The 18592-nt window shown below is 38.5% G+C and overlaps 1 protein-coding gene across 1 annotated transcript in view; it reads right to left on the reverse strand.

The window, feature by feature from the left end:
- DGKQ (diacylglycerol kinase theta) overlaps positions 1-18592 on the reverse strand; it is an 89550-nt gene that overhangs the window by 35111 nt on the left and 35847 nt on the right. Inside the window, exons 5-9 of the mRNA XM_041486412.1 lie at positions 14822-14907; positions 13925-14050; positions 12348-12501; positions 8034-8102; positions 456-556 (exon numbers count right to left, since the gene is read on the reverse strand). Of these exons, the coding sequence (XP_041342346.1) occupies positions 456-556; positions 8034-8102; positions 12348-12501; positions 13925-14050; positions 14822-14907 (536 nt within the window). The remainder of the gene's footprint in view (positions 1-455; positions 557-8033; positions 8103-12347; positions 12502-13924; positions 14051-14821; positions 14908-18592) is intronic.

An 18592-nucleotide genomic window follows, 5' to 3' on the forward strand; every position in this document is an offset into this window, starting at 1 on the left:
ATGTGATCAATAATTGATTATTTTCACAGTCAAGGGATGGAGGTAACTATAATAAGCCTTAGTGTTCAAAGCTGATTAACTCAAGTGCAATATTGATGGCTGTCCAAGATAAATACCAAGTCTCTACTGCAGAAAAGGAGCAAGATCTAAGGAGCTGGTTATCCTGTATTGCTCGTATCAGTAAAATCAGGCTTCAGAGTAACAACAGGAAACTTAACAGGTGATGCTGTTGTCACCATTGTGCTACATGTGCTACAGATATGTAAGCCACCATCTCCTCAGATAATCTAAAATAAGAGCACTACCTGAAGAAGCCAAATTATGTTGCAGTATTATTGCCTATTCACAGATTTTTGTTGTTGTTGTTGAGTTACGTTTCTAAAACTTAGCTTTTTACTCTTGTTATGAAATTACATGTATCACACTGGAAAACTGACCCTCACTGGGTATCTTACCACAACTTCTTCATTTTTTGCAATCCTTGGAACTGAAATCAGTCGAAATTGATTGCGTTTCACTGCGTCATTCCCATCAAATATCTTTAGTGTTTGTTTACCTGAGTGGAAACAATTGTATTTCATTAACACACACCTTGAATCAGAAGAAAACCTGTGCTTTTAACCCACTGAAATGTTTGTGGGAACATTCTTTGTCATAGGACAAGCTTTGAGGCTGAGTATTTTTAACTTTTGTTTTGTTACTGTTTGTTTAAAACAGGGATACATTCAGAGAGGAAAGAGGGATGAGTAAGCACAGTTTTATCCTGGCTTTTGATATACCTGTTACAACCAGACTGTCTAAGTTATCACATCTTCATCCTCAGCATTCAAGACTGCACTGACAAGTTGAACTACTTAAAGACCAAGACAAAGTGCCACTCCCTTCAGAATACCTCCCAAAGCACTGCCAGTTCTGAGCAGGTGCTTCCAAAGAAAGTCCTTAAAATAGCTGGTTAAGTGTACAGGCAATGGGAAGAAAATACAGGGACAACAGAAAAACTGGAAGAAAGAAGGTACAGCAAATAAAGACCTTCAGCCTTTTCCTGTGCTTCACTTCACTAAAACCTTATTAAGTCCATGCTCAAACTGTTGAGTGCAGATTGTTGCAGAGACATCTGTGAAAGGGTGAAGAGTGAAGGCTTTCAGGTTCACCTTTCACAAAGATGGGTTATGACTCAGCTACAGGCTGCTGTATGACAAAGTCTCTCTCTTAAGCAACGTTTTTAAGAGTAACAGCAAATGCAATTAAATTCTCACAGAACAGGCAGGTTTTGAGATGTTTTAGGAACAAATTAATATTACCAATGCATTACATGCATCCTTACTGCCCCTGGAAAGCAAACCAAGTTAATCAATCCAGACCAGAAAGGAGATTTCATTAAGACAGACCTTGTGTCCTCTCCTGATCACATCTTTATGAAGACACCTGAATAGCTGCTAAGTTTTGCAGGTTCTTGTAGGTACTCCCCAGAGGTGATGCTTTACAGCAGACATAACTATTTGTCACTGACAGAATATGTCCTTTTTATTGCAGTATTGGACTGAACGATTAACAGAAGTCACCCCTTGTACAGCACAGTGTTACAGTCTGATCTCACAATAAATCTGTACACCTGCATTCATCATCAAGTAGTACAATCACCAGAAGCTACCACTTGCAATTCTTGGAATGTTAGAAATATTGAGTGAAAGCCACATATACCAGCTGTAATGCTCACACAACTGGTTAATCATGCAGCCTGTTAATGTATATTATAAAGGAGACATGCTGGAGCCTACTTCCATGCGTCCCTTACAGCTTGGAAGTACTTTGTAGTACAGAATAAAATACAAAGAGCCTTTTGCTCTCAAATAATATCAGCTTTTAGGTTCAATGAAGCACACTAGCAAATTGCCATTTACCATAGAAGGATTAAAAAGGAGAACTGGAACTGGAGGAAGAAAACCACCAAACCACCTCTAACTGATGACTGATAAAAAGCAAGCAAGAATCTAGGCAGAAATGTGCATCACTGGGTACCTCAATGCTGCAGTGGCAGATTATGAGGAAAGGCTGCAGTGTATAACTACTTAGCAAGGACACTTCAGTGCTAGCTTTCTTGAACCACCTGAAACTAATCCACTTATTTCCGCTTCAGTATATGTTCTCCAACTTCAATCAAAAACAGACACCACAGAACTAAAGGATTAACTAAAGGATTATCACTTACGTGTGAAAGCAGTCTTTTAAAAATGAGATTTTAACTCTCAAAGAAAAATCATGATACCTTAATTCTCATGATCTTTGTTTCTCCTTATTCTGAAATGTGACAGCTATGCTTGGACTTCTTTTTTAATGTAGACTTGTCCTCTTCTTAAGAATATTTCCTCATTATCAATTCCAGTGGTAATGGCACAATGTGTGTGCACGTACATTCTCATGACATAACATGAAGACCTCATTGCACAGCAAAGCAGTCCCCAGTATAGCCTCCCATCCAGCAAAGTTGTCCTAGTCCCTCCTGGGACAAAACTGGCTATGTTGACTGGTCTAGTGGCAGGTGTCCCTACCCATGTCAGGGGGGTTGGGGCTAGATGATCTTTGAAGTCCCTTCTAACTCAAACCATTCTATGATTCTATTATGACATTCAAAACCTTACTGAACATGACAAGCTCTGAGTGACCTTGCTTGAGCAGGAGGCCGTCTTAGATAACCTCCATGCTGCCTCCAACCTCAGCCACGTGTGACTCTTTGGGGAGAAGCCTGTATAACACATGATGCACAAAGAAAAACGGACAGAAACAGAACAAATACAATCACAGACTTATAAAATAGTTTGGGTTGTAAGTGGCCTTCAAGAGTCATGGAGTACAAGAATCCTGACAGGGACATCTTTCAGTAGATCAGGTTGCTCAGAGCCACACCCAACCTGGTATGACACATTGTGACTTTTCAATTCTTTTTGTTGATATGAAAATTATGTTATGTTATGTTGATATCACTGTGGATTTTCAGTTTTCCAATTATCACTGTTGTCAATTTCTTTTTAGTCACACTATAAGGAAGATACAAATCATCAACTCTTACTTCAGAAGTACCCTTGAAACCCAACAACCATTGCATTGAGGCCATAGCACACATCAGAAAGTGACTTACTCCTTTAAATTCTGCTGGATCTATGCCAGAATGAGTGGAATTCTTTTAGACATAGATTTCTGTCAGAGTGATCTCCATGGTAACCACAGCATAGACAAATGTTAACCAAAAGACGCACCGTGTCCTGGGTGACCTTCTTTAGAGCTAACACAACTTGAGAAAACAAGTGAACACTGGTTTCTGACAGCCCAGCTGATGTTCTGAGTATGAACTATCATAACACTATCAAAATTGGTGCTGTTTTCTCTAGCAATCCAGAAAGCAGACAACCATCTGAGAATAAAAACATTCATCCAAGTTCTAGTACTTGTTTTCATTTGCTGTGCCTTTGCAGTCTCCTCTTATGAGATACCAGCTGGCCTAAGAGAATCCCTAGCAAGCGTAACTGGAGAATATTTTATGAGCTCTCCATGTCTTAAGAACAGTCAAAGAACAGTTGGATTGACTCTCAAAATAAACTGGTTTACAAGAACAAGTTTAGATCTACGGACCAGTAGCGATGTCCTAAGCTCAAGCATATTTGTTAGATAAGTAAACATAATGCTGCTAATCTGGTAACCATCACACAAAAAACCTCCTCAACTTTATCACTGAAAAATCACACTTGATTTTGTCTCTGTCCTTCTCACAGGGGACACTTTTACTGCAACCCAGCAAAAAATGGCTTGCTTGCACATGAGCTTAACAGAAGAATAAAACAGCTACATACTGCAATTAGTCATCCAGAAATACATTTCTCCACTGAGTCAAGAGCATATCCAACACATATAAGTTAAGGGGTGTCTTATGCCAGTCTGATTTGTCTAACTAGCCTTGGAAAGAAGCTCAAGGATAACTGCTTCTGAAATTAGGTAAAACTCTTCCTTCCACCTGTTCCAATTTTTAAATATTAGAAAATGATCCAGCGACCGAAGTGAAGTCTACATACACCTACTTAGTGTATATTTATATATGTATAAAAATAAATAAATAAATAAATAAATAAATAGAACCACTTGCCAATATCAAACAGATGCATTTATCAAATTGTGGTATTTAAAGGAGTAACTGCCTGTTTTGTAATACTGGCACCTCACTTCTAAATGTCTTTAATCTTTTCCTGTTGGATCAGAGTACACAGTATCAGGACTTTCTCCTGAAAAACACATAATTTTTTTTCTTACCATGGGATACTGAGCTGAAAATAACCTGTTATTCATGCTTACCCTTTCCAAGAGAAAAGTAACTACAAAAGGTTAACTCCAGGCATAATTTACCAAAGTGTGGAATTTGATTTCAGAGGTTAACATACGAAGTTTTCCTGGGAAAAGGACAAAACAGCATTGGATAAATCCAAAGTTCATGTTCCCTTTGACTTCCAAATCCCCACAGACAGGACATGGCTTCTGAAAAGACTTACATGTGGCTTGTGACTGAGACAGGAAAATTATGTGGTCCTGAATCATTTTGTCACTTAAGAAAGCTAAAGGCCCATACTGAGTGTATTTGTAATTACTCTTAAAAGACTAAATTCTAGCAACACAGCTTACCAAGAACCACTCTTCCTGAAACAACCTGTGTTATTTACATGCTTTACGCTCTTTTTCTTCTCTGCTGCTACTTCTTTGAGTGGGGACTATCAAATTTTGGTTTATTTCAGTATTAGGATTCATAACCTACATGATGGCATTTATGTTTGTAAGAATTATGTATTTTTTCTTTTACTGCCCTTGAAGAGAGCCTTTCAGAATCCCAGATTCCTTCCTCTCACTCTTCCTTCCCTTCCTTTTCTTTCCTTCCTTTTCTTACCCTAGCTCCTTCTCTTCCAAGAGAGCCATTTGCAGGTGTGTGCCTTCTCTGAACTTGTTTTCTTGAGCAGCTGAAACTCCCCTAGTTTCAAGACAATTTTGAAGCACAAATCTGTGTTAACACCTGTCCTCCCATTCTGGTAGCCACCTCTTAACCTTTCTTCTCTTAGTTTTTAGAGCCTTTCCAAGCATCTGCTGAGGAACATGTGACGTGTTCAGTTATCTGTAAGCAGTTACAGAAGAACACAATGGCCCTTTTTGTGAAAGCTTAAAGTTTTCTTAAGTATCTTTAGGGGAAAAATCCCTGCCCATATGCTGTCCTTGCTTCTTGTGGAAAACAGTTTGTTCCTGCTTGCAGAATTACAGTGGAGGTCTCCTCTGCACTGTCAGCTGGTTTGGGACAAGACATAAGCAAACTCTAAGCCAACGACTTGGGTCTATCTAATACAAAACCAGCAGATGAGCAGCAACCTGAACAAAGCAAAACAGGGGCTGTGGAAGGACATGCTGTGAAACATCTGTTTGCTGACAGCACTGAAGCTCCCATTTCTCTGGTAGACAGATTCCTCTAACACCTCCTCCAGAATGGGTTTTCATTGATGGCTGAATTTTGTCCTGCAGAAGATGGATGCAGGGTGAATCAGACAGTTCACGTGCAGTCAGTGAGTGCTGAGAGACTCCCACTGGGCAGAGAGTCCTTTGCAAACCCACATGTATGTCTATTAAATCTATCAACTCAGAAACTGTGCAGTTGTTTTTATGTTAATTTTATGCTTTTGGTTTCAGTATCTTGGTAGGCTAAATACAGTGGTCCATTTAACACATTTAAACTACCAATATTAAGACTTAGATCTTCTAACTTTAATTTCACTCAACAAGCCCACTACAAGAGCAAAGTAACAAAAATGAATGTAGACTACTAATTCAAATATTCTTCCAATACTAAACTACAGACATGGTATCCTTTTCTACTGGCTTCTCTCATATGGAAAAAGTGTGTCTTTCCACGTCAATATTATTCAATTTGTTCTGACTTGTTTTCATTGTTTTTAGAAATATGTACCCCTAAAACATAAGGAGCTGGAATTAAGAAAAGCTAAATATCCTGGAATGTAATTGAGTTCAGACACTCTTGAGTGAAAGCATGGCAACATCCCAAAAGACATGGCAGATGTACTGAGTCAACACACAGAAGCAGTGAGCAGCTCCTTCTCAACCCACGTTACACAAATGGTGTTATCCCGAGACAGGTGAAAGTGGTACAGCCCCCTACAACTGTGTCATTGTCATGTTAAGTTCAGCAGCTTATGACTCCCCACACACAGAGAGGCACAACAACACAACAGCTGGCAGGTGAACCTCAATCACTTTATCAGGTAGGTTATCAGAGAAGCCATGTCCTGAGCTGACCCAGGGTCATCAATCCCATCATCTGGGGGTGGCACACACCAGAGGAGTCCACAGGAGAAGTTCTGTAGGACACCTCACTGACCAAGGAGGTCGCTCAGCTTGCAGGGATATATGAGATACATGTGAAAAGCATTCTGGGATGGTACAAGTGTTGTTAGGGGAACTTTAGGAGAGGAATCAAGGCAAGAAATCAAAGCCATTTGGGGAAGAAGTAGTATGGGAAAACAGAAGGATAAGGAGACAAAGGAAGCTGGTCATGCTTAAAGAAGTTGCTGGTTGGTACTGCATGGCCGCGCCCTTACCAGTAAATGCTATTTCTGACTCTTTTTGTGAGTGTGGTTTTAGCTGAGCTTTCTAAATCACAGCAAAGTGACTGGACTCTACACTCCAAAATTTTGTGAAAATGCATTACGAGAAAGCAATATTTTATGCCACTGTTCTTTTTAAAACACAACCAAAGATACTTTACATGACCCTTGAAAATATACCATCTACTGCTGCTTTCTCTAGTCCAGACATGATCTGAACAAATACCATACTAAAGTTTGTATGCTGCCCTGAATTTTCATATCTTTTTTCTTCTTTTGGGAAGGCTAAACTAAAGCTGAGCTAAACTAAAGGCTAAACTAAAGGCTAAACTAAAGCTAATGCTTCCAATGAGTCCAGCTGAAATATCTGGATACACAATTTGCTCTTTTTGACAGTCATAAGGGAAAGAGGCTTAATTGTTGAAATGTGGAAGTCCTCACACTCAACCACTTAAGCCACTTAATACACTGGAAAAAGTCAAAATTGTTTAGACAAACTGCAGTTAGAGTGTTTTCCCATAATATGGAAGTATGGCAGTGGATCATACCCTAAAGACACTCAGGAACTAAGAAAGTGAAACAAGAGGATGCTTGAGATTTCTTCTATAACTACTTGTTTGACTGATTGAACTACTTATTGAGCTGATTTTTTGAAAATTCTAAATAGCACTTGCACAATTAGCCTCTTAATTTTGCAAGAACTTCAGGATTAAAATATTAGTATTTATTGATTTTAAATGTCCTTTTTTACAACAATCCATGCAGCTCCACTAGGCAGCACATACCACGTTGTTCTAACTACTAACATGGATATAAGGGTGGGAAGCTCTTGAATTGCAGTTCTACCTCATCTAAAAAGCAGGAATTTGGTTGTTACCAACCCCAGAAAACTCCACATGCTTAAAAATTTAACTGTGTAAAAACCAGCCAGTCCAGTTCAGTCCTGTTTACTGTAACATGCCCAAGCAAAAAAAAAAAAAAAAAAAATCACCTGATGACCTCAGCAACATTTGGATCCAGCAAGCATAGAAGCAAAAGGCTCTGAAAAAACACTGCTGTCTGCCCTTTAAATCTGTAGCTTATCTATGGATTATTAACACCATGTTTTCTTTCTTCAACTACCACATTGTGAGAAATGACCTGTTTGCCAAGGTAATGAACAGATTGCCACTTATGCCAACCTACCAGTGGAAAATACCAAGGAGATATTTGTAAGGTCCTGGATAAAAGTGTTGGACCAAAACTTTGGACCTAAAACTAAAACCTAACATTAGAAGAATAACCATTTAACATTTTTTCATAAGGAAATACAAGTTAAAATTATATGAATAAAGATTATTATCTGAATAAAGAAATGGGTGACTATTCATCCCTGACTAAAATTGTGCTTACTGGAATCTGTTGAAATTTGGATATCTTTTGTTGATCCTTGTGTTGACCCATCAACATCATCATCTTCATCTGTAAAAGAGAGACATTTTAAGAAAGGATTTTTGTTAATTTGAATGGAAGGGAGAAGGTGTTTGTCATTTAAGAACAGTTTCCATCAAACAAGCTAACACAAAAGGAACCAGTCAGAAAAGCACACTTTCTTTTTCTACCTATTTTATGATAATAATTCATAGCATTAAAACAGCATTACAAAAACAAATCTGCATGTAGCTACAGTGAAGGCATACATGAGATCCTTATACTATTGGCTTTAATATTGCAACTATTGCATTTCATTCTTTTCTGAAACCATGATGTTTGACTGTCACCGAAGTATGGATGTTTCCATTAAATTTTAAATTACCAAATCAATTCAGCCTTCCAGTCACAAATAATGGTGTTAAAAAAGTAATTTACACAACTGAAAAACAAAGTTACTGACACCCAAAGAGACAGAAACTGCAGCTATCCAGAAGAGGACTTTGACAGTAGGCTCATCACTCTCACTAAAGCTAGGAGCTAACATGTCAGAAGATAATGCACCCCTGTAAAACCATGCATAAAATATTAAAAAAAGATTGAAATAAATGCTGTGAACATTTTGCATTTGCTTCTGTGCAGAACATCCTCACTGCGTTCTAATTCCTGACACTCAGGGCCATACAAGACCAGTGCAAATCCAAACGTGATCAATTTTCCTTCTCTGAGGGTAGCAGTAGAGTGCAATCCAAGTGCTCATCAAATAACGATATTCACACTCACACTCACTGAAAATCCCAGACAGTCCTGACTGGGATGCAGGAAAAGCCCCTAAAAGATATAGGCCAGGCAACACCTTTGTAAAAACTGTGCCTTGCAGCTGAGGGAGAAAGCAAGAAAACAGCACAAAACAAGAAAGTATAAAATAAAACAAGTAAATGCAGATCTTCAGAGCAAAAGAGGTACTGGGGAAGTCAAAATCCTAAAGCAGGAGAACCTTCCAAGAAGCAGAATCATAGCATGTCAAGAAGGGTACTAGGCAATAGTCCTAAACTTGACACGAGGGAACTCACTGAATATTTGGGTAATGCTTCAAGTGTATACAAGAAAGACCAACAATAATGCTTTTGAGTTGTGGCTTTTAAAATATAAAAAGAGTGTTGAGATATTTCCCCTGTTATAGTTGACAGATAAACAGATCAAGTTTCAAACTGGAGAGAAATTTAGACAGTATGGTCTTGAAACACTTCAAAATAAGAGAAAGCTGAATGCCTTCTTCAATTTCATTCCAGATAAAATTAAGTTAAAAAAAAAAGAAGTAGCAGATATAACAGTGGGAAATTACTGCTCCTGATTGCTCTCAACCGTCTTCTTTTTCAATTTAGATGAGAAGAGGCTGAATTATTTTATTACACTTTCTCCTTCAGTATGAATAGTAGGGAAATCTACACCAACAGCATCTTGGAACTATTCCAGTGAAGTTCAATGACTTCTTTGAAATTTGTTACGATAGGAATCATTTGGAGGAAGGGACTCCACACTGCTCTACCACTGCATCTCCTGGTAGCTGAAGAGTTTAAAAGAAGTCTCTTCCAAGACAGAGATGTTTGCTGAATGTTGGTGATGAAGCTTAGCATTTACACCGTGGCAAAAGCTGCTTCAGACAAATGGTCCTCAGTAGGTCAGCGATGATGGATGGCTGTGCTCGTTCACTGCTTGGGACAAGTCATCTGGCACTTCCCAACCACCAGCTTGGGACAAGCTATGCCTGCAGCAGGCAACTCATCCAGGCAACTGCCAGCACTTCTTTATACCTCAGACTGGTCTTTTCACAATCTTATGAGTGATGTCTTTTGTCAGCTGTGGCAACAGAGGAGCACCCTCTGTGCATGCCACCTCAGGAGGACTTCTTAATGAGCCTGCCATCACACAGAAGTGCTAATTATCTTTCAGCAAAGGAGTTCCTTGCTCCCCTGAAACATCCCTAACATGCACACAATCTTTAGCAAGATCTGCCACCCAGAGTCTGTGTTTTATTCCTGGCAAAACAGCAGCAACGCCTGGGGCAGCCATCCCGAGCTGCTTCATTGTCAGAGGAGCATCAAATACATCCTAAGAGACTATCAGGGAGCTGCTGGATTCATGCCACATCTTGGTAACTTTCAGCACATACCAGGAGCCAGTGGGGAAAGAAAGAAAACGAAGGTCTTTTCTGTGAACCTGAGTAAGAAGAAGGACTAAAAGGCTAGAGCACTGAGCTTCCTCAACACAGGATCATGTGAGAACTAGTTCAAGACAATTCTTTGCTCTGCCTTTGAGGAAGAATTTGGGCAAAGAAAAATAGCACATAGCAATGGTATCCAGTGCTTTTGGCGGTGACCTGCAGACAGGTGATTTTCAGCAGATGACTGAGAATGGCAAACATCCAGCAACGGGTCTTGAAGCAAGGCTCAACAGGATGTGGATGGTGTAAAAGGAGTCACGTGGAGACCCAGCCTAGTACCTGAACATTCAGCATGTAGGTGCTAAACCAAGATGCAAAAAAGCACTGTCAAATACAGAAACTCAGAACAAAACCCTTTATGCAGAGTGTAGGGATCCCTGCACCACAAATATTACTCACCATGGCTCGTGCTGAGCCACAGCTGTGGCTTGCTGACCGTGAAAAAAAAGGAAGATGTCAATTGCTGAGGCAGCTGCCAAGGTCACAGGTATGCAACAGATCTGCAGCAGGAGGAAAGGGGAGCATCCCCATGGCTCAGGCACTGCACCCCTGGGTGTCAGCAGCCCCTCCATTCTGGGAGGCTGCTGCCCATTGGATGATGGGGAGCTAAGCCCAAGGGGCAGAAATTCTCATAGGCCACAAGAAAGAGAACCTGTGCTAGAAATGAGATTTTTCAGGGTGTTGCTACACCATACCTCTGTGACACGCAGGTTAAGGACTGTAAAAATACATTCTGGCTTTCCAAACAAGGTGAGTTTTATTCAATTTGATTTTTCCCATCTTCATATCATAATAAAGCACTGGAAATGGTCCAAATTAAGTAGTGAATATTTCTCCATCCCTATGTATCTGCCTCTGACCAAGCTGATGGCTGCATTCTCTCAATTCAAAGGATCAGACAAACACTTCCATTAAAGCAATGCAAAAAAGCCATTCTTACTTTAGAAAACCTCGACTGTGCTTAACATGAAATAACACACTTAGCATGTAGCATAAGTCCTGAAATAGAAAACCATTTCTTCTATCTCTTAAAATACTGAAGGAAGAGACTAGAAGGTGTAGCTAAAATTGTGTAGCTTGGATTCTTTCACTTAAGGCACTCCATGTTCAATTTTATTAAGAGATGATTTAAAAATAAAAAAGTGAAAGTTAAGTCTGATATACTAAAAGGACACAGCACTGTTGAGGAGTGAAACTTAGTTAACACCAGGAAAGTAAAACAGAAGACTCTATTTTAAAGGTTTGTGATTAACTTCTCTTAGTTATAATAATCAACTTTATCTTCACTTAAACCTTTGGGACACTTGTGAAATACCTAACAATAGATCTGAAACAAAGTTCACCGTGAGTCCTGCTTCAGCTACAGCTTCTGCACACAGAACACAGGTGAGGAGAGCTGATCATCAGCTCTCCTCACCAAAACCAAACCTGAGCTCAGAGCAGAAAGCTCAAGAGCAATTTGCCAGGTTGAGAAAAGAGCAGTTGCAAATATTTAACTTTCATGAGCTGCATTTTGCCTACCTTTTATTTCTTTTCCTATTCCATTCAAGCACCAAAAGAAAGGTTTTACAGGTGTGTAATAATCAAAATACAAATGAAAAAAATACTTCCATGTACATCAGGCTTATTCGTGTTCCTAAAGAGCTGTTAAACAAACATTCACTCTAGATGGCAGCAAAACATTACCCTGCCTAGACATATGGTATTGTTTCAGCACAGAAACCTTAAAAAGGACACATGCTTAATCCAAGAGACAAATAAAAGTATCTGTACACATGATATAAGAAGTGTTTCCAGCAATGATAATACTAACACCACAATTTTTTTTGATTTTAAGTTTGCACTTTCTTTGTTTCAAGGATAGTGCACAAATTGCCCAGCACCAGTATCAGAAGTTTCTGCATTTTGCACTGCATCCATTAAAAAATCTCTAACTTCTCCCAGAAAAATAACAAGAAGTTACAGTATTGCCACAAAAGCCAATAAACATTAGCAATAATATACTTAATTGAATGATGACTCTAGGTTAAATACACTCATCAACTAGTTGCATTCAACTTTGAAATTTTTACCTGATTCTGTTTGCAAATTTTCCGATATCCGAAAACAATGCAATTTGCTGAAGTTGCGAGAAAACAACTGAACACAACTTGGAGGAAGAATCATATTCCTTAATCTTCCAAAGGTACATTCTGGTGGGACAATTACACAGCAAGCAGCATGAGCCTATAAACAACAGCATTAGTTAAGAACTTGTGATACACATTGAAAGTAAATTTATTCATAACAAACTATGACTGAAATTGCATAATTCAGATTAGGGATTATATAGACCTTTTGTAAATCACCTTCATTAAATGAATAGGCCACCTGCCACTCTATGTTTTTGTTTGTTTAATAAAAACAAATTAAACAAAAAAAAAACCCAACAAAGTTACCACTGTTACCAGTAATGGGGAGTCTTAATATGTCAATAAACTTTCAAGCATCACGAACCTGTTCTATTAAAACCAAAAGGTTTTATACAGCTACATGGAGAAGTTTAAAGTTTTGGTCTCAAACTCTGATAATCCATTCTATGTGGATATTTACTGGGGGAAATGGAAAAGATGCTCAGGTTATATTGAACAGCTTGGAAAGAGCAGTATCCTCTTATATAGCTGTACCCACTTGCTGATTCTGAGGTTAGACTGTTTTCAGTTTTATTCCAAAAGGTGACTGGATAGTTTCTGCCTTTACACTGTTGCAAATCTTCTGCCTTTATTGAATACACATACCTTTGTATGTATGGCCACACAGCATGTTACATTTCTTAGACTGTTTTCAAATACAGTCCCTCCCACCTCAGAAATTATGTCTCAGATTAAAATACAAACCCCACAATATTAAAAAAAAATCATTGAAATCATACCTGAAATACTGAATAACCTCTAGAGTTTTATTTTAAATCATTACTACATGGAGTACCTCATCTAGCCTTAAGTAGCAAATTAATGATTTCTTACATTTACTTCCAGTTCCCACCTCACCTGGCGCTACTTTCACTTTCACCACATTTTAATACAAGGTGGCATTAAGTGGATGGACTAATTGTTATCTGCACTACACACTGTTTATCAGTGTGTCAAAAGCTGTGGTTTCCAGAATTATTATTGAAGGGTACCATCAGCTTGCATGGGAAATAAACATGCGTCATGTGAATGGAAAAACACAGAAAGTGATATTGACAGCTTAAAAAAAGCCTAACCACACAGGCCAAGACCCATTTTATACTGAAATAACAGTAAACATATTAGAATGGTAAGTCTTTAACCTTGCAGAATTCATGATTTGAAAGAAATTCTGATTTAACACAGAAAGTGCCTGCAGGCTTCTAACCACAGATCTATAATGATTAGGCCGTGTTAAATTCCATTGGATTTACAGAAAGCTTCACAGTGACTTTGAGAGCTGTTCATTAAAATTACTATAAGGAGGATTAAAAAAAACCACATAAAAATACCTATATTCAAATAAATAACTGTATAGATTAAGTGTTTTTACAAACTGTATACAAAACATATTTATACAGTGTGCAAATAAATTATGTTTATATCAAGTGTTCAAATAAGCACGTGCCCATATATATGTGGTTACCACAAATACATACCAGGATGCCACACCATTCACATCTCATGCCAGAGAGCACCTCAGAAGACCCACAGGTTTTTTTGCAAAATTCGCAACGAGCACTTGAAGAAAGGTTTCCCTCCCTCCAGTGGTGGTGGTAAGTATCCTGAGGGAACACATCACAACTTAGCATTACATGAATAAGATACACATGCATTTTCAATACAACTTTAAAATCAGTAATTCAAATAGCTCTGAGGAAATAGCAACAGATACTAGGGCACTAAGTTTTTCTCAAGATAAATACAAATCTTTAATAATCTAACATTTCACTAAAAAGAGACGTTTTATCAAACTATCAAAAAATTTATCACCGTGTTTTTCCTTCACAGTCCACTAAAAAAAATATTTTAAAAAAACATTCTACAATGTCAGTATTCTGTATCTACTGTGCTGTGAAGATAAGAAAATAGGCAGTTTTGCCTCAGTCAGACTGCAGGAAACATGAGGATAAGAGAACATTTGCCAGGGATGCAATGCAGCCAACAGCTCAACATACAGAGGAGAAAAAAAAAAAAAAAAAAAAAAAAAAAAAAAAAAATTCCCAAAANNAAAAAAAAAAAAAAAAAAAAGTTCCACACCAGCTTTTGCAAAGAAACTTTTATATAAGATACTTGATTTTTTAAAATTTTATTTGGAGGTAGTACACATTTCACAGATTTTTCAGCAAGAGTTCAAAAGTATCGTGAATACATCAGCATTTGAGTTTATCTCACTCTTTGTAGTGTATTCCGAAGTCACATATGTCCTTTGCCTGCCAATAAGCAACTGAAGTACTTTGATAACTGGCAGCATGTGAAACTAAAGACCAAGACTGCTCCTTCTCTAGTCCACAAAATGCACAACCACCTTCCCCTGCAGGGGCATCTGCACTTACATGGTCCAGGTGCCCATCCTGGTGACACTGCCGGCAGTCACTGCAAGCAAACAGGATACAGTCTGTGTGCACATGTAGCTCACAAACTGAAAGCACAAAAACAAAAAAACTTCTTTAGGCTGAAAACCCCAGGGTTTTTCTGCATCTCCTTCTGCCCTCCCTTCAATACTCCTCCAGTTTGCTTTTCACACCATACTTTTTCTCTTCATGCTCTTTACATCCAGCAAAGATAGACAATAAAGAAGTTCACTAGCATTGTTTTGTGTGTTCCTCCACTTCCTCTGTGTTGAAAAGATGCAGCAAATATAAAGGAAAGGCTGAGCTAATTTTGCTCATCAGCAGCATTTGTCGTATTTCCTCCAATTACAGCAAGTTAAACGTGGACAATCGGTTGGCTATGGCTCGTAGTTTCACAGGAACTGCTGCCTACTCCAACATACCTGTGCCTGAAGGCTACTTTGATTCAATCACCATGTATAAGGCAAATCACTATTTCACTGTCAAAAAAAAAGAAATCACTTTTTCAGAGCACCCTCCTAAGTAAGGCTAACGTTGCCTTCCAAAATATTGTAGGCACTGTAGGTGGAAGAAGTTTGAGTGAACCCTGCAAATGTCTAGGCAAGTTTTGGTTTTAAAATACCTTCATTATTTAAAAGCTGACTTGAAATACCAGATGTGAAAGAACAGAATCTGCAGTTATGCTGCAAAGGATGAGTTACAAAAAAAAAAAAAAAAAAAAAAAATCCCAGAACAATAACTCATAGATTTTAATACCTAGCTTCATAATTTCAAGAGTTAGGAGGGTTCTCTGTGGGCTTCAGAGACAGAGATGGATAAAAAAGATCCTCCTGCAGCTGCTTTGTAAATACTCTGGGAAGGCATCTGACTTTTCATCAAGTAAATGAAAGCGAGACAAGCATCAAATTTTTCAAATACCTTTCAGTTCCAGTCAAACAAGTTAATTCTCCAAGCATATCACAAAAATATCAGAACTGTAACCTGAAGATTGGAAGGTAGCAACTGCACACATTAGCACATTATCTGAAATTATCTTGAAAACAATGCTATTAATTTACATAGAGAATAATACCTATTTGAAATCTCTTTGGACTGTTCCAGAGCAGAGAAGACTGTTCTAACCCCAGAGAAGACATAATCTCCCGTCACACCGAAGCAGACTCATGACTAAGTCAACCACAAACACACACAGCGCCCCATGCTCAGTGTCTTCATCGCACTCAAGAACTTCTCTCTGAGCTGTGGCACAGTCCCTCCTCCACTCACATTTCTCCCTCTTCATAGATGTAGCAGGAATATTTTCCATTTTTGCCAGTTCAACTAACTAGGCAAACTAGATGCTTGCAGTCATACTCTTGCTAATGTTCAAAGTGTCCATAGACAATGTTGCAGCTTCAAGGAATTTACAAAAGCATTGGGGTTTTTATTGTGAATTCTGCCAATACAGGCATGCACTGCCCTTTGCTATACTGTGTAAGAATACAGAGGGGGTTTTACCTTCTGTTTAATTCACATCTGCTGCTTCTAGCACCAACCTTAGCCCAGAATTGGTAAGAAATATGTTCACATAAATGGTGGGAGTGTCCTAGGGAGTTAATCCCTTAAGCTGACTATCCTGGTGTAGGAAAGACAATGTTTTTGAATGTAAGCATTAAATTAGAGGTCCTACAAAAATAAATTTCATCTTTATCAGCCATTCCATAATCAGCATTATTCTTTAAATCATAACAGAATGACAATCTTCTGTTCAAGCTAGTTATGAAAGTTCTTTATGATTGCCAAACAAAACTCAACCTGATTAATTTCAGATACATAAACTTGAGAGAAGAGCCTTTAAAATGTTAACTGCATCCTTCTCCAGTAAATCTGCTGTTCTTGCTCAATGATTATTAAGGAACTTTTGTAAAGAATTCAGCACCAAAAAAATGTTTGGATTACTCCAATTTCTATTTTTTACTTTCCATCCCTTCTTCCTGGAAATAAAAGGAACAGCAACTCTCACCATCATGAGTCCAGGTTCAACTGACACCACTGAAATCTGGTAGCAAAAATAGCTATCCAAAGCAATCAGTAACTGTCACCAGAATTTGAAGTCAATCTATTGTCATTTTTACCAATGGCATGTATATATTTATTTCCATATGGATGGATACACATGCATGCTCATTTCTGAGAACAGGTCCCCTACTGTGCATCCACAAGATTTATGTGGGTGAAACCTTTTACTTCCTTTCAAGAAAGTGTATTCTATTTTAATATACAAACAGTGTAAATCAAGTGATTAAAATAACTTGAAAAAAGTGATTATTTTACAAGTACATTTAATGATGTCAATAATTTGTTTAGAGAAGGCAACTCCGCCTTAACACTTGTTTTTATGTTAATTATGGCAGAGTCCAGGAAAAGTTCTTAATTTTAGTATCAGAACATCATAAACAAGACTAGATTTGCAGTATTAAGCTAAGTCATTAGAGATAAACAAAAAAAAAAGGAAGAAAGTTCAATATCTCCATCTGAATTGAAAAGTTTGACAGCTTAAGACACTAAACCTCTAAAACAAATTCCACAAGCATTTTTGAAGAATAAAGGAAGACTCTTGTGCATTTTATGAACTTCAGCTGCCCTTTTTAAGATACATTTAAAAAAATTAGCAGAGAAACAAATGGTAGACTTACTGGTGTTCAGAAAAAGGGCACCAAACAAGTCACACCACACAAAATAGTAAAACTGTAAAATCCATGCGAGGAAAACAATTCAACAGAGAACCTTCAACAACCCATAAAAAAATACTGTGCATGTGTAATACCTAAGTACAACATATGATTTCATGTGCTTCATGTTTACAAACACTTAAATAGAAGCATCTGAAGAAAATATCCCTTTGCACTTACGTGCTGGATTTGTCTGGAGCAGAGTTAATTTTCTTCACAGTGGCTAGAACGGGGCTGTGTTTTGGGTTAGCGCTGCACACAGGGTTGATAATATAGAGATGTTTTAGTTATTCTTGGAGCAGGGCTTACACACACTCAAGGCCTTTTCTGCTTTTTGTACTGCCATGCTGGGGTGGAATTTGTGGGAGGCTGAGAGGAGACACAGCCAGGACAGGTGACCCAAACTGGCCAAAGGGGCGTTCCAGACCATCAACATCCTGCTCAGTATTTAAAGCTGGGCACAAGAAGGAGGAATGGGGAACATGTGGAGTGATGGCATTTGTCCTCCCAAGTCACTGTGAGGTGTGAGGAGGTCCTGCTGTCCTGAGAGATGAGAAACACCTGCCTGCCCACGGGAAGCTGGGAATGACTTCTTCATTTTTCTCTGCCTGTGTGTTTGTGCGGGTTTTGCTTTCCACATTACACTGTCTTCCAAGTCTCTGATCCCACAGGTGGGGCCGGCAGTGAGTGGCTGTGTGTGGTGCTTGGCAGCTGGCTGGGGTAAACCCAACAAACGGAGACAGTGCGAATGCAGTAGAATTAATAGAGTAAGAATATGAAAGCAAAATTTAGAAAGCTTTAACTAAATTGGATCACTAAACTAAAGCTATTTGCAATAGTTAAGAGGGTATAACTAGTGACAGCTATTTGCGAATTTCTATGTTTATCTAATGGCACACAGGTTCTGAGTCTTACTAAGACAGATCACTAGAAAATTCCCTGTGCTATCTGTAGCTCACAGAACATCCTACCAAACCGTCCTGATCACGTGGGGACTATACTAAGTGACATATTCCCACTAGTCAGAGTGGGAATATGTCAC

The sequence above is a fragment of the Pyrgilauda ruficollis genome, unplaced genomic scaffold (assembly GCF_017590135.1).
Source record: "Pyrgilauda ruficollis isolate IOZ18807 unplaced genomic scaffold, ASM1759013v1 scaffold76, whole genome shotgun sequence".
Classification (NCBI taxonomy): domain Eukaryota; kingdom Metazoa; phylum Chordata; class Aves; order Passeriformes; family Passeridae; genus Pyrgilauda; species Pyrgilauda ruficollis.